The 20,981-nt window shown below is 41.3% G+C and overlaps 3 protein-coding genes across 5 annotated transcripts; all 3 read left to right on the top strand.

The window, feature by feature from the left end:
- The first annotated feature begins 2,226 nt into the window (after nucleotides 1–2,226).
- On the top strand, nucleotides 2,227–7,370 carry LOC131312762 (formin-like protein 1). Of its 2 annotated transcripts, none has more exons than XM_058340719.1 (4): nucleotides 2,227–3,915; nucleotides 4,036–4,235; nucleotides 5,718–5,959; nucleotides 6,327–7,370. In XM_058340719.1, exons 1-4 carry the CDS (start codon nucleotides 2,387–2,389, stop codon nucleotides 7,140–7,142), a joined length of 2,787 nt encoding a protein of 928 aa, XP_058196702.1. In that variant the 5' UTR covers nucleotides 2,227–2,386; the 3' UTR covers nucleotides 7,143–7,370. The 2 variants fall into 2 exon arrangements, with proteins under 2 accessions (XP_058196702.1, XP_058196703.1); XM_058340720.1 differs by having other exon boundaries at nucleotides 4,036–4,239; nucleotides 5,725–5,959.
- An 856-nt stretch (nucleotides 7,371–8,226) lies between these two features.
- On the top strand, nucleotides 8,227–14,535 carry LOC131312760 (TPR repeat-containing protein ZIP4). 2 transcript variants are annotated; one of them, XM_058340717.1, is made up of 6 exons: nucleotides 8,227–9,697; nucleotides 11,276–11,465; nucleotides 11,577–11,609; nucleotides 11,728–12,348; nucleotides 12,722–13,371; nucleotides 14,397–14,535. In XM_058340717.1, exons 1-5 carry the CDS (start codon nucleotides 8,373–8,375, stop codon nucleotides 13,364–13,366), a joined length of 2,814 nt encoding a protein of 937 aa, XP_058196700.1. In that variant the 5' UTR covers nucleotides 8,227–8,372; the 3' UTR covers nucleotides 13,367–13,371; nucleotides 14,397–14,535. The 2 variants fall into 2 exon arrangements, with proteins under 2 accessions (XP_058196700.1, XP_058196699.1); XM_058340716.1 differs by lacking the exon at nucleotides 14,397–14,535 and having other exon boundaries at nucleotides 12,722–13,646.
- On the top strand, nucleotides 14,455–20,645 carry LOC131312761 (uncharacterized). The gene is made up of 13 exons (XM_058340718.1): nucleotides 14,455–14,786; nucleotides 14,900–14,954; nucleotides 15,054–15,109; nucleotides 16,172–16,272; nucleotides 16,439–16,508; nucleotides 17,455–17,524; nucleotides 18,046–18,102; nucleotides 18,236–18,303; nucleotides 18,403–18,483; nucleotides 18,718–18,795; nucleotides 18,941–19,096; nucleotides 19,490–19,642; nucleotides 20,420–20,645. The coding sequence occupies exons 1-13, from the start codon at nucleotides 14,607–14,609 to the stop codon at nucleotides 20,501–20,503; spliced, it is 1,209 nt and encodes a 402-aa protein (XP_058196701.1). The 5' UTR covers nucleotides 14,455–14,606; the 3' UTR covers nucleotides 20,504–20,645.
- The last annotated feature ends 336 nt before the right edge of the window (nucleotides 20,646–20,981 follow it).

Below are 20,981 nucleotides of genomic sequence, written 5' to 3'. Positions count from 1 at the left end.
CAAACGTGTTTTAGTGTAAAATTACCAAAACACCCTTTAAGTCCAAACAGATCTGGACCGTCCAAAATATGTTTGAACGACCGAAATACGTGCTCGGCACCACGTGGCCCGTGCCCACCAGGCACTGAAAAATTTCTCCATATTGCTACATATGTACAAAAAAAAGATGGTTGGAAGTCTACCCTCTCCTAACTCCCAACTCCCAAGACACCAAAATAATCCCTTCTTCTCCTTGGGAGACTTTGATGGCGCGAGGTCCACATGCTTATTTATTGCATGAATAAGATTATAGTATATTTTAGCTTTGCACTATGTTAGATATGGATAGAATAAAAGATGTGATGAAGTTTCTCGAGTGTTAATATTATTCACGCTAATGATTAATTTATGCATCACAATTTTTTTAATTTTATTATTATTTAAATTTTTCTTGCGTCTGTTAATTTTACGCTAATTTTTTTTGCAAAATACTTGTATAAGAGTCATAATTTTTTACTTTTCCGATTATTCTCGTCGAGACAAACCTATATCACATAAAAGTTTGTTGTAAAACTAACAAACGCAAACAAACAAAATAAAATTAAATAAAAACAATCAAACAATTATGCTGCATAAGTTAATCACTAGCGTAAACACTTCTTAAGTCGAAATGGTAAGATAATTCGAAGGATGGCTCTGTCAAAGGGTTCGCATGTAGGATAGGATGGCTCGGTCGAAGGGTAGCTTTGGTGCCCTCCCGCCTCTCGATTCTCCGCTGGCCCGGTATTCCTAGATGGAGATGGGATACGGCTTTGTTCTCTTGGGGTTCTCGGAACCATCCACTATTTTTTAGCACGGTTTTTAATATATATATTTTAATTTTTTTACTCTCTCTCAAAATAATACGGAGTACATTGTTTGGTCAGGTTAGTATTGAGAGAATTTTGACACGAACACGAAATAACACATCGCGCATACAACACAACCAAGGACGGAACCAGGATTTTACCCTTGCAGTGGCAAAATGTATACTAAAAAAATTTAGTGGTGGCGAGACTATATAAGTTGGGCATAAATTTTTTTTTTTTACATATAATAATTGCATTTTTTAAAATTCTTGTCGTGGCAGTCGCTGCTACTAGACCCCCCTGATCCCATCCTTGAACACAACATGACTCATGGTGGGAATTTATAAAAGGATATGATAACCCGACACGAAGTTAGTAGGTTAGGGTCGGCTATTTTTAACACAGAACACGAATGTAACACGATATGATAGCACGAAAAGCTAAAACCAGTTGGGCTATGGTTGAAAAATTTATGACATAAATACGAAATAACATGACACGATACCCACTGCTACCAATATGCGTTGTCTTTGTTGTTGTCATCGATGTTGCTGGCGACAAAATGGAGCTGCTTCTATGAAACATGAAATCGAAGAGTGAAGGTTGTGTGATTTTGTAGATGTAACCATCACACACGACCCCATCGCGATTTGCTACTATCCGCCGCCAACTCTTTGATATTTCTTTTTCACTATCCGACCACAAAAGAAAGTTGACATTTCATATAATTTATTAGGGCGGTACAAAAAATTCGATAAACCGTGAAATCGATTTTACGGTTGTTCTTAACAATTTTTTAAGATTTTGAGTCAAACAAGATTAAATTGGCATATAAATTCATCGATATTCTTTTGTGAAAAAATTGTGGCGAATTGATTCATACAAATCTTTTTGGGCATATGCTCTTGTGTTTGGAGATATATTACTTTCGTTCAAAGGGAAAAAAGAGCACGATACCGATATCAATAGATTAATCAAATACTTACACATATTCAGTTGAGGTATCGAGCCGCTCGATTTTATTTATTTATTTGTGTGAGAAAGGGTTTGACTTAAAGTCTCAAGATAATGGATGGACCACTACTAAACTCCAAAGAATCTTTAGCTGGAAACAGCCGTTTTTGTTGTCTCAAATTTACTGAAAAAGGTTTGTTATACATACATTAATCTTATCTTATCTTAACACAATAACTTCTCCATTTCACGGAAAACTCATAATACTACTACAATTTGAATCAATTTTCAGGACCACCGTACCCTACATTTTGTGTGGTCATCTTGTGGAGTCCAATCCACCGCGGCCCAAGGGGACATTAAACAATTAGTAGTCGTTAAAATTCAGTTGTTGAAGATGATGATGTACTCTGTCAGTGTCAAGACTGTTTTCACTGTCCCCACAGTCAGCAGGACTCAGCACCCACCCCTCCTCTCTCTCTCTCTCTCTCTCGTTCGCACGCAGATCTCTCTCTGGCTTTTTCCTTCTGTGTGGGTTTGTGTGTGAAAACCGTTGACCTCCACAAATCACACCATCACCACCACCCTCTCCAAAACCCAACACAATGCCCCCATCCCCTCTCTCCTCCCTCCTCCTCCTCCTCCTCTCTCCCACCACTTCTACTTCCACCCCCACCCGCCGCCGTTCCCTCCAACAATCCTTCTTCCCACAAGCCTCCTCCCCCTCACCGACCCCCCCCCCCCCCTCCCCCCCCACCCCCCCTTCTACCCCCAACCAACCCCCCTTTTTCCCTTCCATACCCTCCCCACCTCCACCTCCCCCACCGCCGCCTCCTCCCTCGGCCACCTCCGTCCCCGACAACCTCTCCTCCGTCCCCCACTCACCCAAACCCACCACCTCTCTCGCCTCCATCCTCTTCCTCACCGCCTCCGCCGCCGTCCTCCTCGCCGCCGTCGCCCTCTTCCTCTACCTCCGCCGCAGGCGCCACCGCAACTTCAACGACGCCAAAACCAGCACCACCAGGTCGGATTACAGCCTCAGGGTTTTTTCCCGGCCCAGCGGTCCTCCGAGGCGCGTCGGAAGGTCGCCGCCGACTTCCTCGGAGTTTCTCCTCCTCGGCACCATCGTCGACTCTCGCTGCGGCGTCAACCCTCTCCTTGCCCCGGCCGAGAGCTCTAGGAAACCCGACTCGCCGGAGCTCCGCCCCCTGCCGCCGCTCGGCCACCGGAAAAATCGCCCGAATGCCGAAGAAGACGTGTTTTTCTCGCCGGGAGAGTTTTCCGGCGCCCGCGAGAGCTCGAACGGAACTAGATCGGCGGCGGCGGCGGAGAATCTTGAAGGAAGTAGCAGCGAGTCAAGTTCTTCTACGTCGTCGTATTCCACTCGGTCGGTGTCTTTGAGCACTTCTCCACCGGTAAGTTTGAGTCCTATAAGCTCAAGACCCAAATCGCCCGAATTAACGGCGGTGCAGACCGCTCCGCCGCCGCCGCCGCCGCAACAACAACCTGTTACGACCCAATTGGCTAACCTGCGTAGAGATTTAGAGGAGAGCCTAGATTCGTCCCCACGAACGTCGAATGCTTCTTTCAGTAATGCAGAACAGTCCCCGGTGAGAGTTTACAATGTTGTTTGGAGTCGGTTAGGTAGTAGTAGTCGTGGTAAGAATACTCCATCAGATTCCTCTTCGTCGAATCTGATGGAGAATACAGAGTTAGTTAGCAATGCTGGAAGTTCGAATCAAAACCCAGAGTCATTACAATTTGTATCTAACCCGATATACCAGCATATGGAATCTTCGGCGAGACTCGAAAATTCAATTCAGAAGCCTGTGCCGGTATCTGTTGCGCCACGGCCGCCGCCACCACCACCGCGGCCCCCTCTGCTGCCGGGAGGTGGCAGGGAAAGATTAGTTTCTAGTTCAGCGATTAGTCAGCCGATTTTGAAACCACCGGGTCTAATTACACCTTTGAAACCACCTTTGGTTTCTCCAATCGAATTGCCTGCTAATTCTAAAAGTGTGGGGAAGAATGAGGAGACTCAGAAACCCAAGTTGAAGCCGCTGCACTGGGACAAAGTGAGAGCGAGTTCTGGTTGCAAGACAGTGTGGGATCAACTGAATTCGAGCTCTTTTAGGTAGGCTGTGAGACTTATAAAACTTTTGACTGACCTGGTTATTCTGGTGAAATGTTGGATGTGTTTCGGTTAGTTTGTTTGTCTTCTGGTAAGCGTAGGAATTTGGTTTGTTGGTTGCAGATTGAACGAGGAGATGATCGAGTCATTGTTCGTTGTAGATGCTCCAAAATCGAATTCGAAGGAATCAACTGGACGTCCAGTTCTTCCCTCACCAAACCAGGAGAGTAGGGTGCTTGATCCGAAGAAGGCCCAAAACATTGCAATTTCTCTGAGGGCACTAAATGTAACTACTGACCAAGTTTGTGAAGCCCTTTCAGAAGGCAAGTCCTGTGTGTTTTTTCCTAACGTGTTCTCCAATTTTAGATGCATTTGTGCAGTAACTTGAGCCCTATGAAAGATGAACATGGTTGGTTTTGATGGCATTACTGTATTTGGTTAGTGTTTGAACATTTTTTATTGTCTACACATCTTGAATCTTCATCCAGACTAGTGAGAAATCTTTACGGCATTTGTTCTTACCGCGTAATTCTGTTGGCCTATATGCTATATAGGGTGCCTTGTGTTCAAATGGACCATCCACTGGCAAGTAATCCACAGTCCACTGATTCTACTCCTTTTTCTTCATCATTTACAGTTATTGGTTACCTAGTCGAAGAAATACTCTATTTGGGCAGCCATTCATGATCCCTTTGCATTTGCTACAATTTATTCTTTGTTGGGGTACACCCTTAGTGGGTGGGTGTGACCACAGGGGATCACTCCCCCTTGTGGTATCAAAAGTGCAGTGTGTGCAGTGTGTGTGTGTGTGTGTGCTGAGACAGAGAGGGCGAGGGAGAGTTGAGCGGTGAGGGCTCTTCCTTTGGGAGAAGCGGTGCTCCTCAGAGATGCCTGGAGAGACTGTCGGAGAGCCATCGGAGTGAGGGAGAGAGAGAGGAGTGGGGAAGCCGGCTTGTGGCTATCCCGGTGAGGTTTTTCTTACTTGTATATATGTGATTTATATACATAGTGGAATTTTCCTCGGATATCTCTCGTTTGTGCTTGGTTTATTTTTGTGCTTGTGCTTGGAGGTGTGAATCGGGGTCGGGGTCACGACCCAACATTCTTGCTCCATAAATGGAAAAAGATTGAATGATTTCCTCATTTTTTCATGTCAAGGACGCATGGACATTGCGATGTATTTCTTTTCTCTCTAAATTGTGTTGACAAGGCTTCAAACTTCATTGCAATTTAGTGTTTTTTCACACTACACTTAGAATGTAAACATTCTTCCTGGGTGAATGTCAAAATATAAATCTCAGACACACTTCTCTTACCTTACCTAAGTGTCTGAGTGCCCAACGCTAGCAGTTTAGCACTTCATGCATTTCGAGAAATCCCTATAACATCACACACAATCCATTCCTTCTCTCTGTGGAGAGCCGTTGCTCTAATTCTATTCCTTATTCCTATATCCGTGAATACTTATAAAATATTTCATTTCCTCAACCAATGGCCATTTGTTTACTGTAAGCCCTTCAAGTTCTTTCTGAATCAAGAGATTGGTGTTGCCATGTTATTGAAACTTTCCTAGTGCCGTAAGAATTCGACAGGGAAAGATCCAATAATTTATGACATCTTTCACTCAGGAATCAGGATTGCCTCTCTCTCCATGCACGCGTGCACGCACACACACACACACAAGATTCATCTTCTCATTGAGTATAGACTTTGCTTGTCCTGATTATAGCAACTGAAGCCTTTCTTAGCTTCCGAATGTACGTCAAGCAATTTGCTAACTGAATTTTTTGGGCACTTGTTTACAGGCATTGATGCTCTTGGGACTGAGCTTCTTGAAAGTTTGTTGAAGATGGCTCCTACTAAGGATGAAGAACGTAGACTGAAAGAGCACAAAGATGACTCACCATTCAAACTTGGGCCTGCCGAGAGATTTCTTAAGGCCATGCTTGATATACCTTTTGCATTTAAAAAAGTGGATGCAATGCTCTACAGAGCTAATTTTGAATCTGATGTTGCGTACCTCAGAAAGTCATTTGAAATTCTTGAGGTAAATCAATCACCTTTCCTAGCTGTTTTTATCTGATTTATTTGTGTAGGATTCTTAGAACTTGTTTCCCATCAATGAAAAATCATTGGGAAGACATGACCCCAAATTTGGCTACGGAAGCCCGCACATTCATTTCTAGTTCATAAATTCCTATCTTGTTCTTATAAACGAGCTGGTTGATCCAAACTAAATACTATCTGCAATATTCGCTTAATCTTACATTGAGACTGTTGTCCAAGTATTTGAATTCCTTTTGTTTCATTGTTAATGAAGCAAAGTTGTTACATTGGTGCTATTCGTAGATTGTTGGCTTCACATTAGGATTACATATTAATCTGACACAGTTTTTTTGCCAAAAAACAAACAGGCAGCCTGTGAAGAATTAAGGAACAGCAGGATGTTTCTGAAGCTTCTAGAAGCTGTTCTGAAGACCGGAAACCGGATGAACAAGGGGACAAAGCGCGGCGATGCCCATGCCTTCAAGCTTGACACACTTCTGAGGCTTGTTGACGTCAAGGGTGCCGATGGCAAAACCACTCTCTTGCATTTTGTCGTGCAGGAAATGATAAGAACCGAGGGGGGCCACTTTTCAGGTGGAAACCAATACCCTAACACCACTATAGATGCTGACGCCAAGTGTAGGAAGGTCGGCCTCAAAGTCGTTTCCAGTCTCAGCTCAGAGCTAAGAAACGTGAAGAAAGCTGCTGCCATGGATTCAGACATGCTTATTGGCGACGTAGCGAAGCTTTCCAAAGGAATTGAGAATATCCAAGAAATCGCTCGATTAGAGGGAGAAAGGGGGTTAAACAAGAGCATCGGAAAGTTCTCAGAGTCAATGAAAAGGTTTACAAGAACAGCAGAGGATCAGATTTTTAGGGTTCAAGCGCTAAAGAACGTTGCTCTTTCGCTAGTGAAGGAGATAACTGAATTCTTCCACGGATGCTCGGCCAAGGAAGAAGCGCACCCATTTAGAATCTTCACGGTGGTGAGGGATTTTTTAACGATTCTTGATCGGGTTTGCAGTGAAGTTGGAATGATCAATGAGCGGACTGTTATCAGTTCTACGCATAAGTTCCCTCTTCCGGTGAACCCATTGTTGCAGCCGGTAAATAGCGGATTCCCAAGAAGGCGGAATTACAGTTCTTTCGATGATGATGATAATGATGAAGGCTCATCTTCTTAGCCAATTTATTTAAGCGTAACCCATTGTTTGGCCTGAGGATAGAAGCTTTGTATATGCAGCTTTGCAGTTGTGGAGGCATTTTGTATTGAATACGCACGTGTACGTTAACCAAAGAAAGGAATACGTACTTGTACATAGTGACGTAACAGATCTTTGATAACAATCTCTTTGTCTGCATCTCCTTTTATGACAAATGCAATATCGAGTGTTCACTTTTGTATCACAAAATGGATTCATGTAAATTGATGAAAGTGACAAAATTTACTATGTAATCCACATAGAATCACCAAAAAAATACTATGTAGTCATTTGTTCGATAAGAGCATTCTCATTAGCCTCGGCAAATTTTGGACCAAATTTAACCTCAAAAATCATTTTTTCTACTTTAATTAGTCACTTTTTTAATAGCACATTGCATCAGGCTTTCTATTCTAATTTTATTGCATTAAACTATTCTTTCTTTCGATCTTGGTACTATCATAAAATCAGAAATTATTAAAAAATTTAAACGAAAGGTCATATTTTCAACGGTTATATGTCCAACACGCAATCGAGCTTACCTAATTTATTCAACGCCATCGTCGCATCACAGAGATAGAGGAACTCATTCTTAACTCCATTCAGACATTCTTGAGCACTCGTGGGAATTACATAGCGGATCGTAGGGCATTACGATACTAAATTTCGTTGCTTGATTTCTTTGTGGTCATTTTAAAGGTCTGTTTGGAACCCATGGAAAATGGAAGAAAAGAGAGGAAAATAAAAAAAAATTCTTTAAGGGTTGTTTGGTTTCTATTTAAGGAAAAGAAAAAGAAAATATGAAGGAAATGAAAGTTATGGAGAGAAAAATGGGTGAAAAAATCCCCCACACAGTTATAAGGAAAAGACAATTTCTTTTTTTACCATTTTCCTCTTGAAGCCAAACAAGATAAATTAATTTTTCTCGCAATTTCCTTTTATTTTCTTTCTTTCACCGCGCAAGAGAAAAGAATTCACTTTCTTCGCATTTCTCGTGAGCCAATTTTCTTGTGTGTTTGTACCTTATAATATACAAATCGATTATGTTATTTCAAAGACCTCCTAACCTCCTATAAATATACAAATCGATTTCCGTAACGGATTTCAAAGAACAATTTCCCTCCCTTTTTAAAAAAAAACAGACGTACGATTCCCTTCCCTCCAAGACAATCCTCATATTCCGTCTCCGGCCACCGACTTCCCTCTCTAACCATGAGAATCGCCGAGATCTCCTCGCCGGACCACCGCCACAGCCTCAACGAGCCCCACTCCCACCTGCTCTCCCAAATCGAGTCATCAATCAAGGACCTCGAACGCCACTCGCCGGAATCCCCCTTCCCCGAGCCTCTCCTCACCGACCTCCGCCTCCGCCTCACTCAGCTCACCTCCCTCTCTCCCTTCCCCAACTCCGTCAAGCTTCACGTCTGGAAGCTCAGCTACCGCCTCTGGAACTCCTGCGTCGACCTTGCTAACGCCTCCGCCGTCCGTCCCTCCTCCTCCGCCAAATTCACCGAACAACACGCCAATCTCCGCCAAATCTCCGCCGATCTCCTCTTCCTCGCCAACGACGTCGTCGGTGTCCCATCCCCCGCGTTCAAGTCTGCCTCGTTCTTCTACAAGACCGGTCTCATCTGGCACGACCTTAACAAGTTCGACCTGGCCAACAATTGCTTCGAGAAAGCCACCGATCTCACCGCTAGAATCGATATAGCCTCCGTAACTGACAACGAAGAGCGAAAACTCCTCCTAGGTCTGAACATCGCGAGGTCGAGATCAGCGTGGGAAGTTTCGGACCGAAACCTAGCGATCGCGTTACTGAACCGGGCGAAAACCGTACTATTCGGATGCGCGGAGAGCTACAAGGCCTTAGCCAATCAGTACTTGGCGTTCGGCAAGATCGCGCTGTCGAGTAACGAGTCATGCGGCGTGAACGAAGGGCTGAAGTTGATGAACGAGGCTCTGGATCTGTGCGAGAAAGGGATGAGGATCGTGAAGAGGAGGGATGAAACCCTAGCTCTGAAGAATATGAGGTCTAAGACGCTTAGGTTTATCGCGGCGTCGCATTTGCAGAGAGATGAGTTCGAGAGCGTGTTGAAGTGCGTTAAGGTGTTGAGGGAGAGTAGTAGCGGTGGTGGAGATGATCATCCGAGTTTGAGTGTGTTGGCGATGAAGGCGTGGTTAGGGTTGGGGAGATTTGGGGAGGCTGAGAAGGAGCTGAAGGGCATGGTGGTAAATAAAGGGGTTCCGGAGGGCGTTTGGGTGTCCGCGGTGGAATCGTATTTCCAGGCGGCGGGAGCGGCCGGGGCGGAGACAGCGAAGGGTGTGTTTTTGGGACTTCTGGGGAGATGCCATGTAAGTGCGGGTGCGGCGATTAGGGTGGTTAGGAGGTTGGTTGGGGATGGTGTGACCGTCGAGGGGTCGAGGGTTAGGGCTAAGGTGGTGGCTGAAGTGGTTTCGGATGAGAGGGTGGTGGCTCTTTTTGTTGGGGAGGAAGCTATTAAAGAGAGGACAACAATGCATGCCGTTCTCTGGAACTGGTAAATCATTCAAATTTTTTCCTGCTGAATCTCACTTTGTAAGAATAGTTTCGTTTATTTGGAGCTGATATTGCTATCCTAGCGAATAAAAAACAGATAGTATTTACTTATTTTTGTTGGGTACAACCAAGTGGAGTGGGTGTGAGATGTAGGGGATAAAATCCCTTTGTTTTGTTGACTGCCTTAGGCAGTGGAGTGTGTGTGTGCTGTGAGACAGAGAGAATGAGCAGAGAGAGTGTGAGCGTGAGGCTACTCCTTCGGGAGGAGCCGGGCTCCTCGGAGAGGTTCGGAGATACTGTCAGGAGGGCACCGGAATGAGGGAGAGAGAGAGAGGAGTGATGGCACCTGGGTTTTGGCGTGCCGGAGAGGTTTTTTCATATATATTGTATTTGTTTTGTGAATAATACATATACAGAGTTTTTCCTCGCATCTCTCGTGTTTGTGCTTGGTTGTGTTTGCGTGCTTGTGCTTGGGGTACGGAATCGGGGTTGGGGTCACGACCCAACAATTTTAGGAGTTTGTTCTGTAACATAGAGTGCCTATAATTGGATGGAAAATTATTCAATTCCTTTTACCACCCAAGACTTTGAATAACTGTCAACTTCTCATGATTATAACAGAATTTCTCTTGTCATCTTCTTTTTGCTTAAGTGCTATGTTTTTTTTTGATCCGCAACTAAGTGCTATGTTGTCTGCCTGTTTGTTTCGTTGGTAAGTGGAGTGACTCAAATGTTTGGACAACTCCACTTGAATAACAGGAGGCAGCCAAAGTTTCCACTCACTCGCGTTTGCAGGAAGAAAACCTGTCGTAAGCTGGTATGCAAAGCTAGGAAATTTGAGTTGTGTAATAGAAGTCGAAAATGGTTATGAGGTCAAATGAATGTAATCTTGCATTACAGCTGCTTCTTTGTTTGTACGGGCTTGTGGCTCCTGGACTAGCCAAAAGTTGTCATAGGTATTCTGGGAAGGCAAACTTAGGACTTGTGAAAGAAGTTTCTTCAGCATATTTTTAAGGTGCTGTGACTCCTGGACTGGCCTAATGGTTTTCCAGAGTTCCATCAATATCCACTTTAAAGTATTTTTTTCCTGTGCGAATTCTTATATTGCATATGTAACCTTAATTTGTAGAACCATGGTTCTAACTTCTAAGGTTTACAAACCATCTAACTACATCATCCATGGTGGCTTGATGACTTGCCCTTCTGAACATCATCTTCACTCCTTTAGTTTCACATCGCATATCACCTTGGCATACAATGTACCTGTTTGCATGCTTGTGCTCTTCGTAATCGTATTGTTATGATTCCTGTGCTCATTGTTCGTTTATGATGGTGGGGTGGGTGGTGAGGGCATTGTGTTTACCACAGATGATGTGAAAGTTAACCTGCAACTTGCTACGTAAGCTTTCATGTCACTAATTCACCACAAGTATATTACTGGAAATGGAAAATTGGTCTTGCCAGTGACAGTACAGAAAAGGGGGTAGTGGTAAGACTTTGATGCATTTCCGGACAAATGAAATCTTATGTCAACTAATTCTTATTTTTTTAATTTTTTTTAAATGTTGTCTTTTTGCAGTGCTGCAGACCATTTTCGATCTAAAGATTATGAGACGAGTGCAGAGATGTTTGAAAAGTCTATGCTTTATGTACCTTACAACATAGAGAGTAGGGTTCTCAGAGCAAAGGGCTTCAGAGTTTTGTGTCTCTGTCACCTTGGCCTCTCCCAGCTAGATCAAGCTCAAGAGTACATCACTGAGGCTGAAAAGGTATTTCTAGAAGTAATGACAAATCAGGATCTTCATTCTTTGTTCAGTTGATTGTGAGAAAAACTTTGTGATATTTCATCCCATTTTCTTGATACTTTTCTGTTTGTGCAGCTTGAACCCAACATCGCCAGTGCTTTCCTCAAGGTTCGGCCCTTCCCTTTCTTTCTGTCACTGCACCAGATAAACCTGCTTAATTCTCTTTCAGATGTATTGATTAACAATTTACTTCAGATATGGCATTTATTGATATTCGTGCTTGCAGTTTAAGATCAATTTGCAAAAGAATGATTGCGATGGAGCTATTACTCAGGTGCAAGCCATGACAACGTGCCTTGACTTCACTCCTGACTTCCTCTCTCTTTCAGCCCATGAAGCTATTGCTTGTCGTGCTCTTCGTGTTGCAGTTTCCTCTCTATCCAATCTCCTTAACTTTTACTCCTCAGGGAAACCAATGCCCACAACAGAGGTCATGGTGCTGCGTACCCTAATCACAATTCTCGCACAAGACTCTGGCAATGAGTCTGAAACCCTCGTATACATGAAACGATCTCATAAGCGGTTGTCTGAGCTTGGACCTGATTTCTTCTTTGGGAAAGGTGAGGTTGGGAGAAGGGAACGGGACTGGCTTGCTGTAAACTCATGGAATACAGGGACGAGAGTAGGGAAGGAGGAAAAATATGGATTGTGTGCAGATTTCTTTAGATTGGCTTCAGACTTTTATGGTGTTGTGGTTGATGGAGAAGTACAAGGGAACAATGTGATGGTTTGTAAATCGCTGATATTGACCGTTTCTGCTATGATAGCTGATGAGAAACAAAGGAAGGCTACATTGTTGGACAAGGAAGTGAAGCAAGCCATTGAACTGCTAGACAGAGCCGGAAAGGTGACAATTAGGAGTTTTGTAACCTAACCTTTTGTGTTTTTATGAATTCTGCATCACGATGATAACTAGCCTCGATTACTATAAGACAGGGTTGGGTTTACTGGAATGAAACCGGAACAAAATGATTATCTGTTGAAATGCCCCTTCTGACATCTGGTTCGGCAAAAGAAATAAGACAGAATCTAGATTACAAATGAAATCATCATTCACCATTTTAGGTGGATGGCCATTCCTTTGAGAGTTCCGTTCTTCTCCTAAGTCATTCAAGCAAACCAAAAGCTGCCCTAAGAGATGGGCTGCATTTTACTTTTAAATAAAACCTTGTACGGGTAGTGGCTTCTATCCTATCTAATGTTTATAATGTATCATGCAGATATTGACAACAATCTCTGTTGGAAGCCAAGTAGAGGGTGATGAGATCACCACCATTGATCCCAACTTCTTGTTCATATACACCTTGAACGCGTATGATCTGCATACAAGGCTCAATGAAACTGGATCCCAACAGCTCCTTCTGGTAAAACAGTTTGCCGCCTCAAAATCTTGCAGCCCTAATTATCTCCTTCAACTTGGCCTCCATGCCTCGCAGGGCCCACGGTCCAACCCTGAAGTGGCCACCTTTGCTCTGAACACCTGCCTCTCTGCCCTCCTCGCTTCCCAATCACCAGATTACCAATGCGTTGCTCTAACTATCAGGAAACTCATTGCTGTATGCGCAATTCACAAGGGAGATACAGATGATGATGTGGTGTACGGTATGTATAAGCAAGCGTACCGTATTATGGTGGGGTTGAAGGCAGGAGACTATCCCCTAGAGGAGGGGAAATGGCTTGCAATGACAGCATGGAACCGGGCAGCCCTGCCTGTGAGATTGGGGCAGGTTGAGGCAGCAAGGAAGTGGATGAGTATTGGGCTGGATTTGGCTGGGAAGGTTCCGGGAATGGATACTTACACATCGTGCATGGAAGATTTTCTTGATGCCTTCGAAAAGAAATCTCACGGCAATGGCAATGTTTAGGTCAGGTATGAAAGTAGTTATCATAGCTCTTTCATGTTGCACACAGTAGGTCAACAATAGGTTTGTTGGTTACAGAGAACATTTGCATAGAGTTCCAACATTTCGTACATGATTCAGTTTAGTCTTCTCTTAACGTCCTATAAGAGACAATTGACAGATAGAAAGCATGTATTTCAGTGTATGTATATTTCCATCGATCAGTAGGCAGTTTCCAAAGAAAGGGGAAATCAGCTTCTGTAACTGGGAAACTATTTTGTTAATAATTCCTTCGTTAGGCTCTTGTTCCCTCCCGTTTATTATGGTTATTTTCTGATGATATAGATTTATGGACAAAACGTTAGGAATTTCACCCTGAGCCTGAACAGTCGAACACTGAAAACTTCATTATGGTCAAAGACAAATAGACATCAAGTTCTATTAAAAGAGGTGAGAAATAATTTAAAATGACAGAGAAAATGATGATTGTAATTTGTATTCAATGTCTTGTGACAAAAACTAATATTTGGTGAGAAACCATAAAATCTAGAAGTGGCTTTAGGAGAATAAATGTGTTGCTATATGATGGAAAGGAAAACTCTGCCTAAGTTAAAAATTAGGTTAAGAAATAGTTGAATAAAAAAAATCACGGTGTACTTGAGATAGCTCTAAGGGTTAGTCCGGTTGGTTAGTGGGTTTGCTCCCCACGCAATTAACCAGACATATTTATTCATTTAACTTTAATAGTCACATCTTTCGGTTTAGTCATGTCTATTCATTTCATTCAAACCGGATAGACACACCTTTTGCATTTAAATCGATCATTCGGCCTAATAAGCCAATGACTTTTTTTTTTCCTTATCCAAAAAAAAAATATATATATTTTACTTTTTAAAATTTTCTCGTCATGACAAAATAGTAATTCACAAAAAATTGACAAATGTGAAAAAATTTGAATAAAAAAAAAAGCCGTTTGGCTTTAGGTTGAATGATCCCCTTTAAGTGTATAAGATCATAATAAATGAATGTATCTTTGATTTTGAAATCCGGAGAGTTTATTGGTCCCACGGTCGATATTGAGAATTTGGGACCATAGAGCTGCGGCAACGAAAAAAGGGTCGAGAACCAGAGAAACCCTATCCGTTGAAAGTCCATATCCAACTCCCAACCTCAATCTGAAAAATGCAAGACAACAACCGCTTTACCTGTCACTCCATTGGAAACCCCATTGTCACTCCCGCCAAAGGTAAACCAAGCTATTACCATGGCCGCTCGTATCCCTTCATCTTCTTCCCTTCAATCCCACAATCTTCCCTTCTTTCTTCGTCCCTCTTCTGCCTCCCCATTGTCTCTTCTCAGTGGATTTCTCCAATCAACGGCTCAGAATGCCCCCAAAAAAGGACATTTCGGATTCACATGCCAATCGAGCAGCGATGGCGATGAGGTACGGTTTTTTATTGATCTGAATTGTCCCTCACGTGGCAAAATTTCATGACCTTTTTCCTTTTTCCTTTTGTGATTTGTTGGGTGTTTTTACTTTGATGTGATCGACTTTAGGATTATCTGTTGGACGCTCCAGTTTCAGTTGGGGATGGATTTTCTTTCAGTGGAGGTTGGATTTATTTACCTGTGAAATTTCTCTGTTTCCAAGGGAAAAAGGTTTTTGGCTGTATTTCAGTATGATGAAAGTTGTACTTTTTGTCTCGGACAGGGAAGTATTCAGATGGGCCAAACCCCGCAGATGAATGGTTCAAGAGAGGGAAGATTGTAAGTCTTGTGCCCTCCCTTTTGCGCTCACAGCAAATTTTAAGCCATAATCTACTTTCATGTAACTTAAATTTGTCTTTGAAAATTGTTTTGCACTTTGTCACAAAATTGGGCACTGGAGATATCTAATTGATGTTGTTGTAAATTGTAGACTGCCAAGAGGAGTCTTTTTTGGTTATCCGATTTTTTTTTGCCTGAATTATAACACAAGCACTGTATGAAAAAAATTACTTTGATCGGAGATTTGATTTCTTCTTTGAACAAGCTAGCCTCCTTGAATCAACCGTTCATGACTCTGGTCTCTGGGTTATGGACCCTATAAGGGGACCAGCATTTATATTTTGTGCTGCTAATGAATGGTAATTGGTATATGAAGCAGAGGTTAGGGTTGTAAAAGACGGCAAGTGGTAGTTTTGAACCCAAAAGAGGAAGAGTAGAAAGGTGATGCAACATGAAATTGCAAGTAGTGGATCTAAAAGCTGTAGATAAACAACCTATGGGAAGCTGAAAGCATTCATGCTGAATGAGGTCTTCGTGATTTACTTTTTTAGTTTGCACGATTCTCGCATAACAAACAACACAAAAGCCTACTAGAAATCCCCATTTTGAAAAGGGTGATTTATTATTGATCCCATTCTTTCAAAGGTAACAATGAGATTGCAATACCAGTTGGTATTCTGGTAATTATTTAGATTGATTGGTTCATCTCATACAGCAACATCAACCTATTTCACAACTAGCATCTAGCTGAAAACCAAGTGAACATTTCATATTTTTGGTCATTCGGTCTTTCTCTTTTCTTTTTCTTAAACCATTACCATACAATTATAAATGTGAACTGCATGTATATATTTATATTAGGTACGTGTCGGAAGAGTTCAATAACCATCCCTGTATAAAAGGAACTGATGGGTAGAAAAGAAAAAGAGAAAAGGTTTACTATAGTGGTGATCTTTACCGTGACTGAAAGTAAGAAGGTGTTCTCCTTGTTAGTAGTCGAATCTCGTTTGTTCGCTGGATTATAGACCGCTATTTGAGAACTGATAATAATACATTTTTCAGGTGAAAGCACATCCAGTTGTTGGCTCTGGCAATAAGGCAAAAGATCCGATTTTTGGTCTAACTATGGGTGGTGGTTCTCAGGCCTCGAATGATGTTTTCAGGTAAATTTCAATGTATCCATAAACGATTAGCTTGTAATGAAGGGTGTGAACATGCTCAAATCCTGTAATGAACTTAGGTCCATATACTATGCAGAAATTGAGGATGGGATATCTGCACGGTTTGTACGGATTGAAACATGCTCTGTATATATGATTTTTGCAATAGATGGTTTTGCGTTGAAAGTGGAAGCATTGAAAATCCTTCAATTATATTACTTCATGGTTTGCCTTCACAGGTGAGTCTTATGTATTTTCCTTATTTTCGCGTAAATGCAAGTAATTTTGTCAGTTTTTGTTGGGTGTTTTCTGTGAATTCTATCTTTAATTTCGAATCTATCTAAACTATCAAGTTTATCTTAACAGTAAACAGTAACAATTACGTAATTAACCTATTGATGTAGCCAGGCACATGTTTAATTCTACTGAAGTTGAAACGACGTGATTTCGATGGACAACATCTGTTGCCACTTTTAAAGCCATGAAACTTGAAATTTGTTATGGTATTTTGAGTCAATCCTGAATATGCATTTCATTGACATCTACAGCTATGATACCAAGCACCTTGCTTATGAGTTATGACCTAACGTTTCCTGACATGACACAAGTAAAATGTCCAAACTAAATAACAGTGACACAAAAAAAGTTACTCAAGGATCAAACATGAATAGCACAGAGTGGTCCTTCCTGTTCCCTTACCACAGGACCAAGCAACTCCTTCTACCTCTTATGAAAGAGGCCCAGGGGAAAAGAATAATGAGAGTGATTATTCACCTTTGGTTTCTCAAATTACAGCAGAGTCCTTTCATCTTCCCTCTTCTTTTCTGTCTTTCATCCCTAATTCGGCCTTTTTCCAACTAATGATTTTCAGTTAGGTAAATGATTTGTGTAATTTCCAAATTTGATTATACTGGATTATGAACTTATTGTCATAAAGCGAGAAAGTGTAATGCTTACTTTGTTGTCTACTGTTGCATTTTATGCGTATACATTCAGATAAGTTTCTCTATTTTTAGACCAATGTTATTATTGGTGGTAATTTTACATTTTAATTGCCCTTATTACAGAAGGATATCCAGCAAGTTGTTATCGTGCGTTAGTATGTTAAAAATGACAATTTTTGTGGTATCAGTGTATGAAGATCCTGTCTGAAGCCAAAATTATTTTCCATTCGTGCTGTTACAGGCATATTCTTACCGCAAAGTGCTTCCCATTCTTTCCAAGGACTATCATGCCATCAGTTTTGATTGGCTAGGTAAGATCCCATAGTTTTACGAAATTTTGTGCTTTTACTGACTAAAGCTATCCTTTTGAGCATTATCAATATCCTTCCTTTTGGGTTTAGAATTTGAAGATAGTAAAACCTGTTAAGCAAGAACCATGAAAATTTACGATCCGTGGTGCACGTTGCACTTAAATGATTAAGTAGTGTTTGAATATACTTTCAAGGATAGATAATTCACATTTCTCCTGTCTCGTCTCTATGGCTCATCTCTCCTGATGAAGACTCAAAATCTAATTTAACACTTCACTTGTAATGATCGTATGTTGAGCTGAGCCAGTAGGACATTTGTTCTACTGTTTTTTTTTTTTTTCTTTTGATCCGCCATTTGTTCTACTGTTGACTTAACAATACTTTGAGACTATCTCGACTATGCTTAAGCATATTACACTTTTTTGCTCTATGTTTGTGTGTCAAACACAGAGTATTGTAACTTTTATCTTGAGTGATTTTTATGTGACAAAGGAAAAACCCGCCTTTCCCCATTCCTACAGGTTTTGGATTTTCCGATAAGCCGCAACCTGGGTATGGATTTGACTACACTTTGCCTGGTAATTGCTTTTCCAGTTCATGTGAAATGAACACAGGGTAAAGGTTTTTTGATTAACTATGTCAACCTCAAGTTTTGATGAGTTTAAAATGTATAGTCACTAATTGTATTTTTTTTTTTTGTATGGTTTGCAGAATATGTCTCATCCTTGGAATCTCTTGTTGATGAACTTGCAACCAACAAGGTTTCACTTGTTGCTCAGGTATATTTGCCTTTTCTGAGTCTTGTTGCTCGGGTAGTCAGGTTGCCTGTTAATGAGACACTAGCATAAACCTATCTTCCTCTATGATGTACTTTTCAGGGCTATTTTGCGCCAGTTGCTGTTAAATATGCTAGCAGTCATCAGGAAAAGATCAATAATCTGATACTTCTTAATCCTCCTGTATGAATTACTCGAAGCTTTTTCTTTTTCCACATATTTCTTTCTATTCCTCCTATTGTTTTGTTCTGCTTTTGAATTTCTGCTGGTTACTAATTGTCCTAAGTGTTGGGGTCCATCATATTACCACGCTTTGGATATGTAGATGTTGTGAATTTTTTGGCTTATTCTGACTGGTGCTTTGGTCTTCTTGACCAATAAAACCTGATTTTGCTATTTCTTCATGGTTTGTTGTAGCTAACAGCAAAACATGCCAACCTGCCATCAACATTGTCCATATTCAGCAACTTTTTGTTAGGTGAAATTTTTTCCCAGGTAGGAAAACTGTAAGGATTCTTGATATAGATTACTCCTTATCTGTGTCCTGTTAACTTTTGTTGAAAATTTGCTACAAGCTTGATTAGTTCATAAATATAGAAGCTTTTTGTTCGATCATTGACCTGACTCCTTCGCCAACCAGGATCCTCTAAGGGCCAGTGACAAAGCCTTGACAAGCTGTGGACCTTACAAAATGAAAGAAGATGATGCGATGGTTTATAGAAGGCCCTACCTCACTTCTGGTTCCTCTGGGTTTGCACTGAATGCAATTAGCAGGGCAATGAAGAAGGAACTTAAGGTGCAATTTTCACTTCCCATTGTTTTAGTGTAGTTACCACGGCAATTTATCGCACTAGTTACAAAGGCAATGTTTGGCTGTAGGAAAATAGAAAATTGAATGTGCAGGTTTTGGCTTTTAAAATTACTGATGGTTTCATGTGGGCATTAACTGAATGTGGTCATTATTCCAAAAATAAGTTCAATGCATGGTGGGTGCTTTGGACAGCTTACAGCTCCAAACTGTCGAATCTCGAGGTTTTGGGAGTGACATTTTAATCTATAGATTTTTATAGACTTGACTACAGTTTGATATCAAATGTGCATGCTGAAAGCTCAGTGCCCAATGTATGTTGTAAAAGGACTACGCGGCTGATTTCTAATTTGACTTCTGTTCTCATTTTGGTTACTGCAGGCTTATGTTGAAGAAATGAGGATCATACTTACAGACAAAGATTGGAAAATTCCAACCACCATATGCTGGGGCCAAAGAGACCGTTGGTTAAGCTATGACGGAGTTGAAGATTTTTGTGAAGTTTCAAAACATAGACTCATCAAACTTCCTAAGGTACTCAATTTTTCTTCTAACTAATGTGACTGGCTTGGGAAAAGGTGTGTCGCGTTAGCATTTACCCTGGGATAGATTCTCCTGGACGGTCTTTTAGACATAAAACCGTGCGACCGTGTATGGCAGTTTAGCAGTTCTTTAATTTCATTATGTGGGGCTCAAAAAATGGAATTATTTGTTGAGGCAAGTTTTGGACACCTTATAATTGAATCTGTGAAGTATGCTTATGCATCTCTGTAGGTTCAATCTTTGAAATTTATTTTTATTTTTCTGGTGGTTGAAGTGAGCTGGAAACTCTATTGTCGGACAAATAATTTTTAACATATGGTGAACCCTAAGAGAATTGCAGGCACTACTTTGTTAATCTGAGTTTTCCTATGCAAAAACACACCAGAAAATGACCTATCTGCTATTTCCTGTTAAGAATTGGTTTTGAGACCTTGAAATCTTGACATCTGATTCAAGTAAATCACTTTCATGGTCATTCTTTTATGTGTCATCATCTTGAAGATTGTATGGCATCTATAGTGAAACCTCATTGAGGTTCTCTTTAGGCTCTTCAATGTTCTTAATTGTTACCATTGTTCAGAACTTGCAATATTTTCTCGGTTTGCCACCGTGTTAAGTGTTTCATCATGCTTCTCCACTACCCGACTTATACCATGGATCTACATCAAGTTGTGACATTTGTTCTCTCTCGCACGCATGGTCGCGGGAGCAGAAAACTGTTATGCTGTGGCTTATGGCTTACTGCATGTACTGTGTTGCAACTTTCAGGCAGGGCATCATGTACAGGAGGATTGCGGCGAGGAGTTAGGTCAAATCATTGCAGGAATCATTAGCAAAAGGAGTTGGATTTGACGTCAATTTGGAAGAAATGTTCGTCAAATCGATTATCATATGTATATTTAAGTTGTCCCTGTGAATCTGTTCTCTTTCCGGGTTTTGGATCACGTTTAACCATTCAAGCATTCATTGATAATATTCTTTCTTTTTGTGTTTTCTCGGATAATGTTGTTAACAAGAGAAGAGATGTGTTGGGTTGGGTTTGGGCGGGTTGATATGGGGTCATGGGTTAAATGTGGGTGGGTTGGATATGCACCTACTAATTTAGTTTGTGTGTGTAGTACTATACTACTGTATTTTTCCACATATGCACAGCAGTAAGGGGAAGAAGAAAAAAGAGGACAGTAATGTCTATTCTGGGACCAAGAATAATTGTAATTATAGGGTTCAGAATTATTTGATCGTGTAGGATTGCGTACTCAAGTAAATTTTTGACTAAACAATAATACATACTACTGTATTTCAGGTGCAGTTTTCTGTCTCCAACGTTTAG

The sequence above is a fragment of the Rhododendron vialii genome, chromosome 13a (genome assembly GCF_030253575.1).
Source record: "Rhododendron vialii isolate Sample 1 chromosome 13a, ASM3025357v1".
NCBI lineage: Eukaryota > Viridiplantae > Streptophyta > Magnoliopsida > Ericales > Ericaceae > Rhododendron > Rhododendron vialii.
The sequence above is the reverse complement of the archived record's forward strand: the minus strand, read 5'-3'. Positions and strand labels throughout refer to the sequence as shown.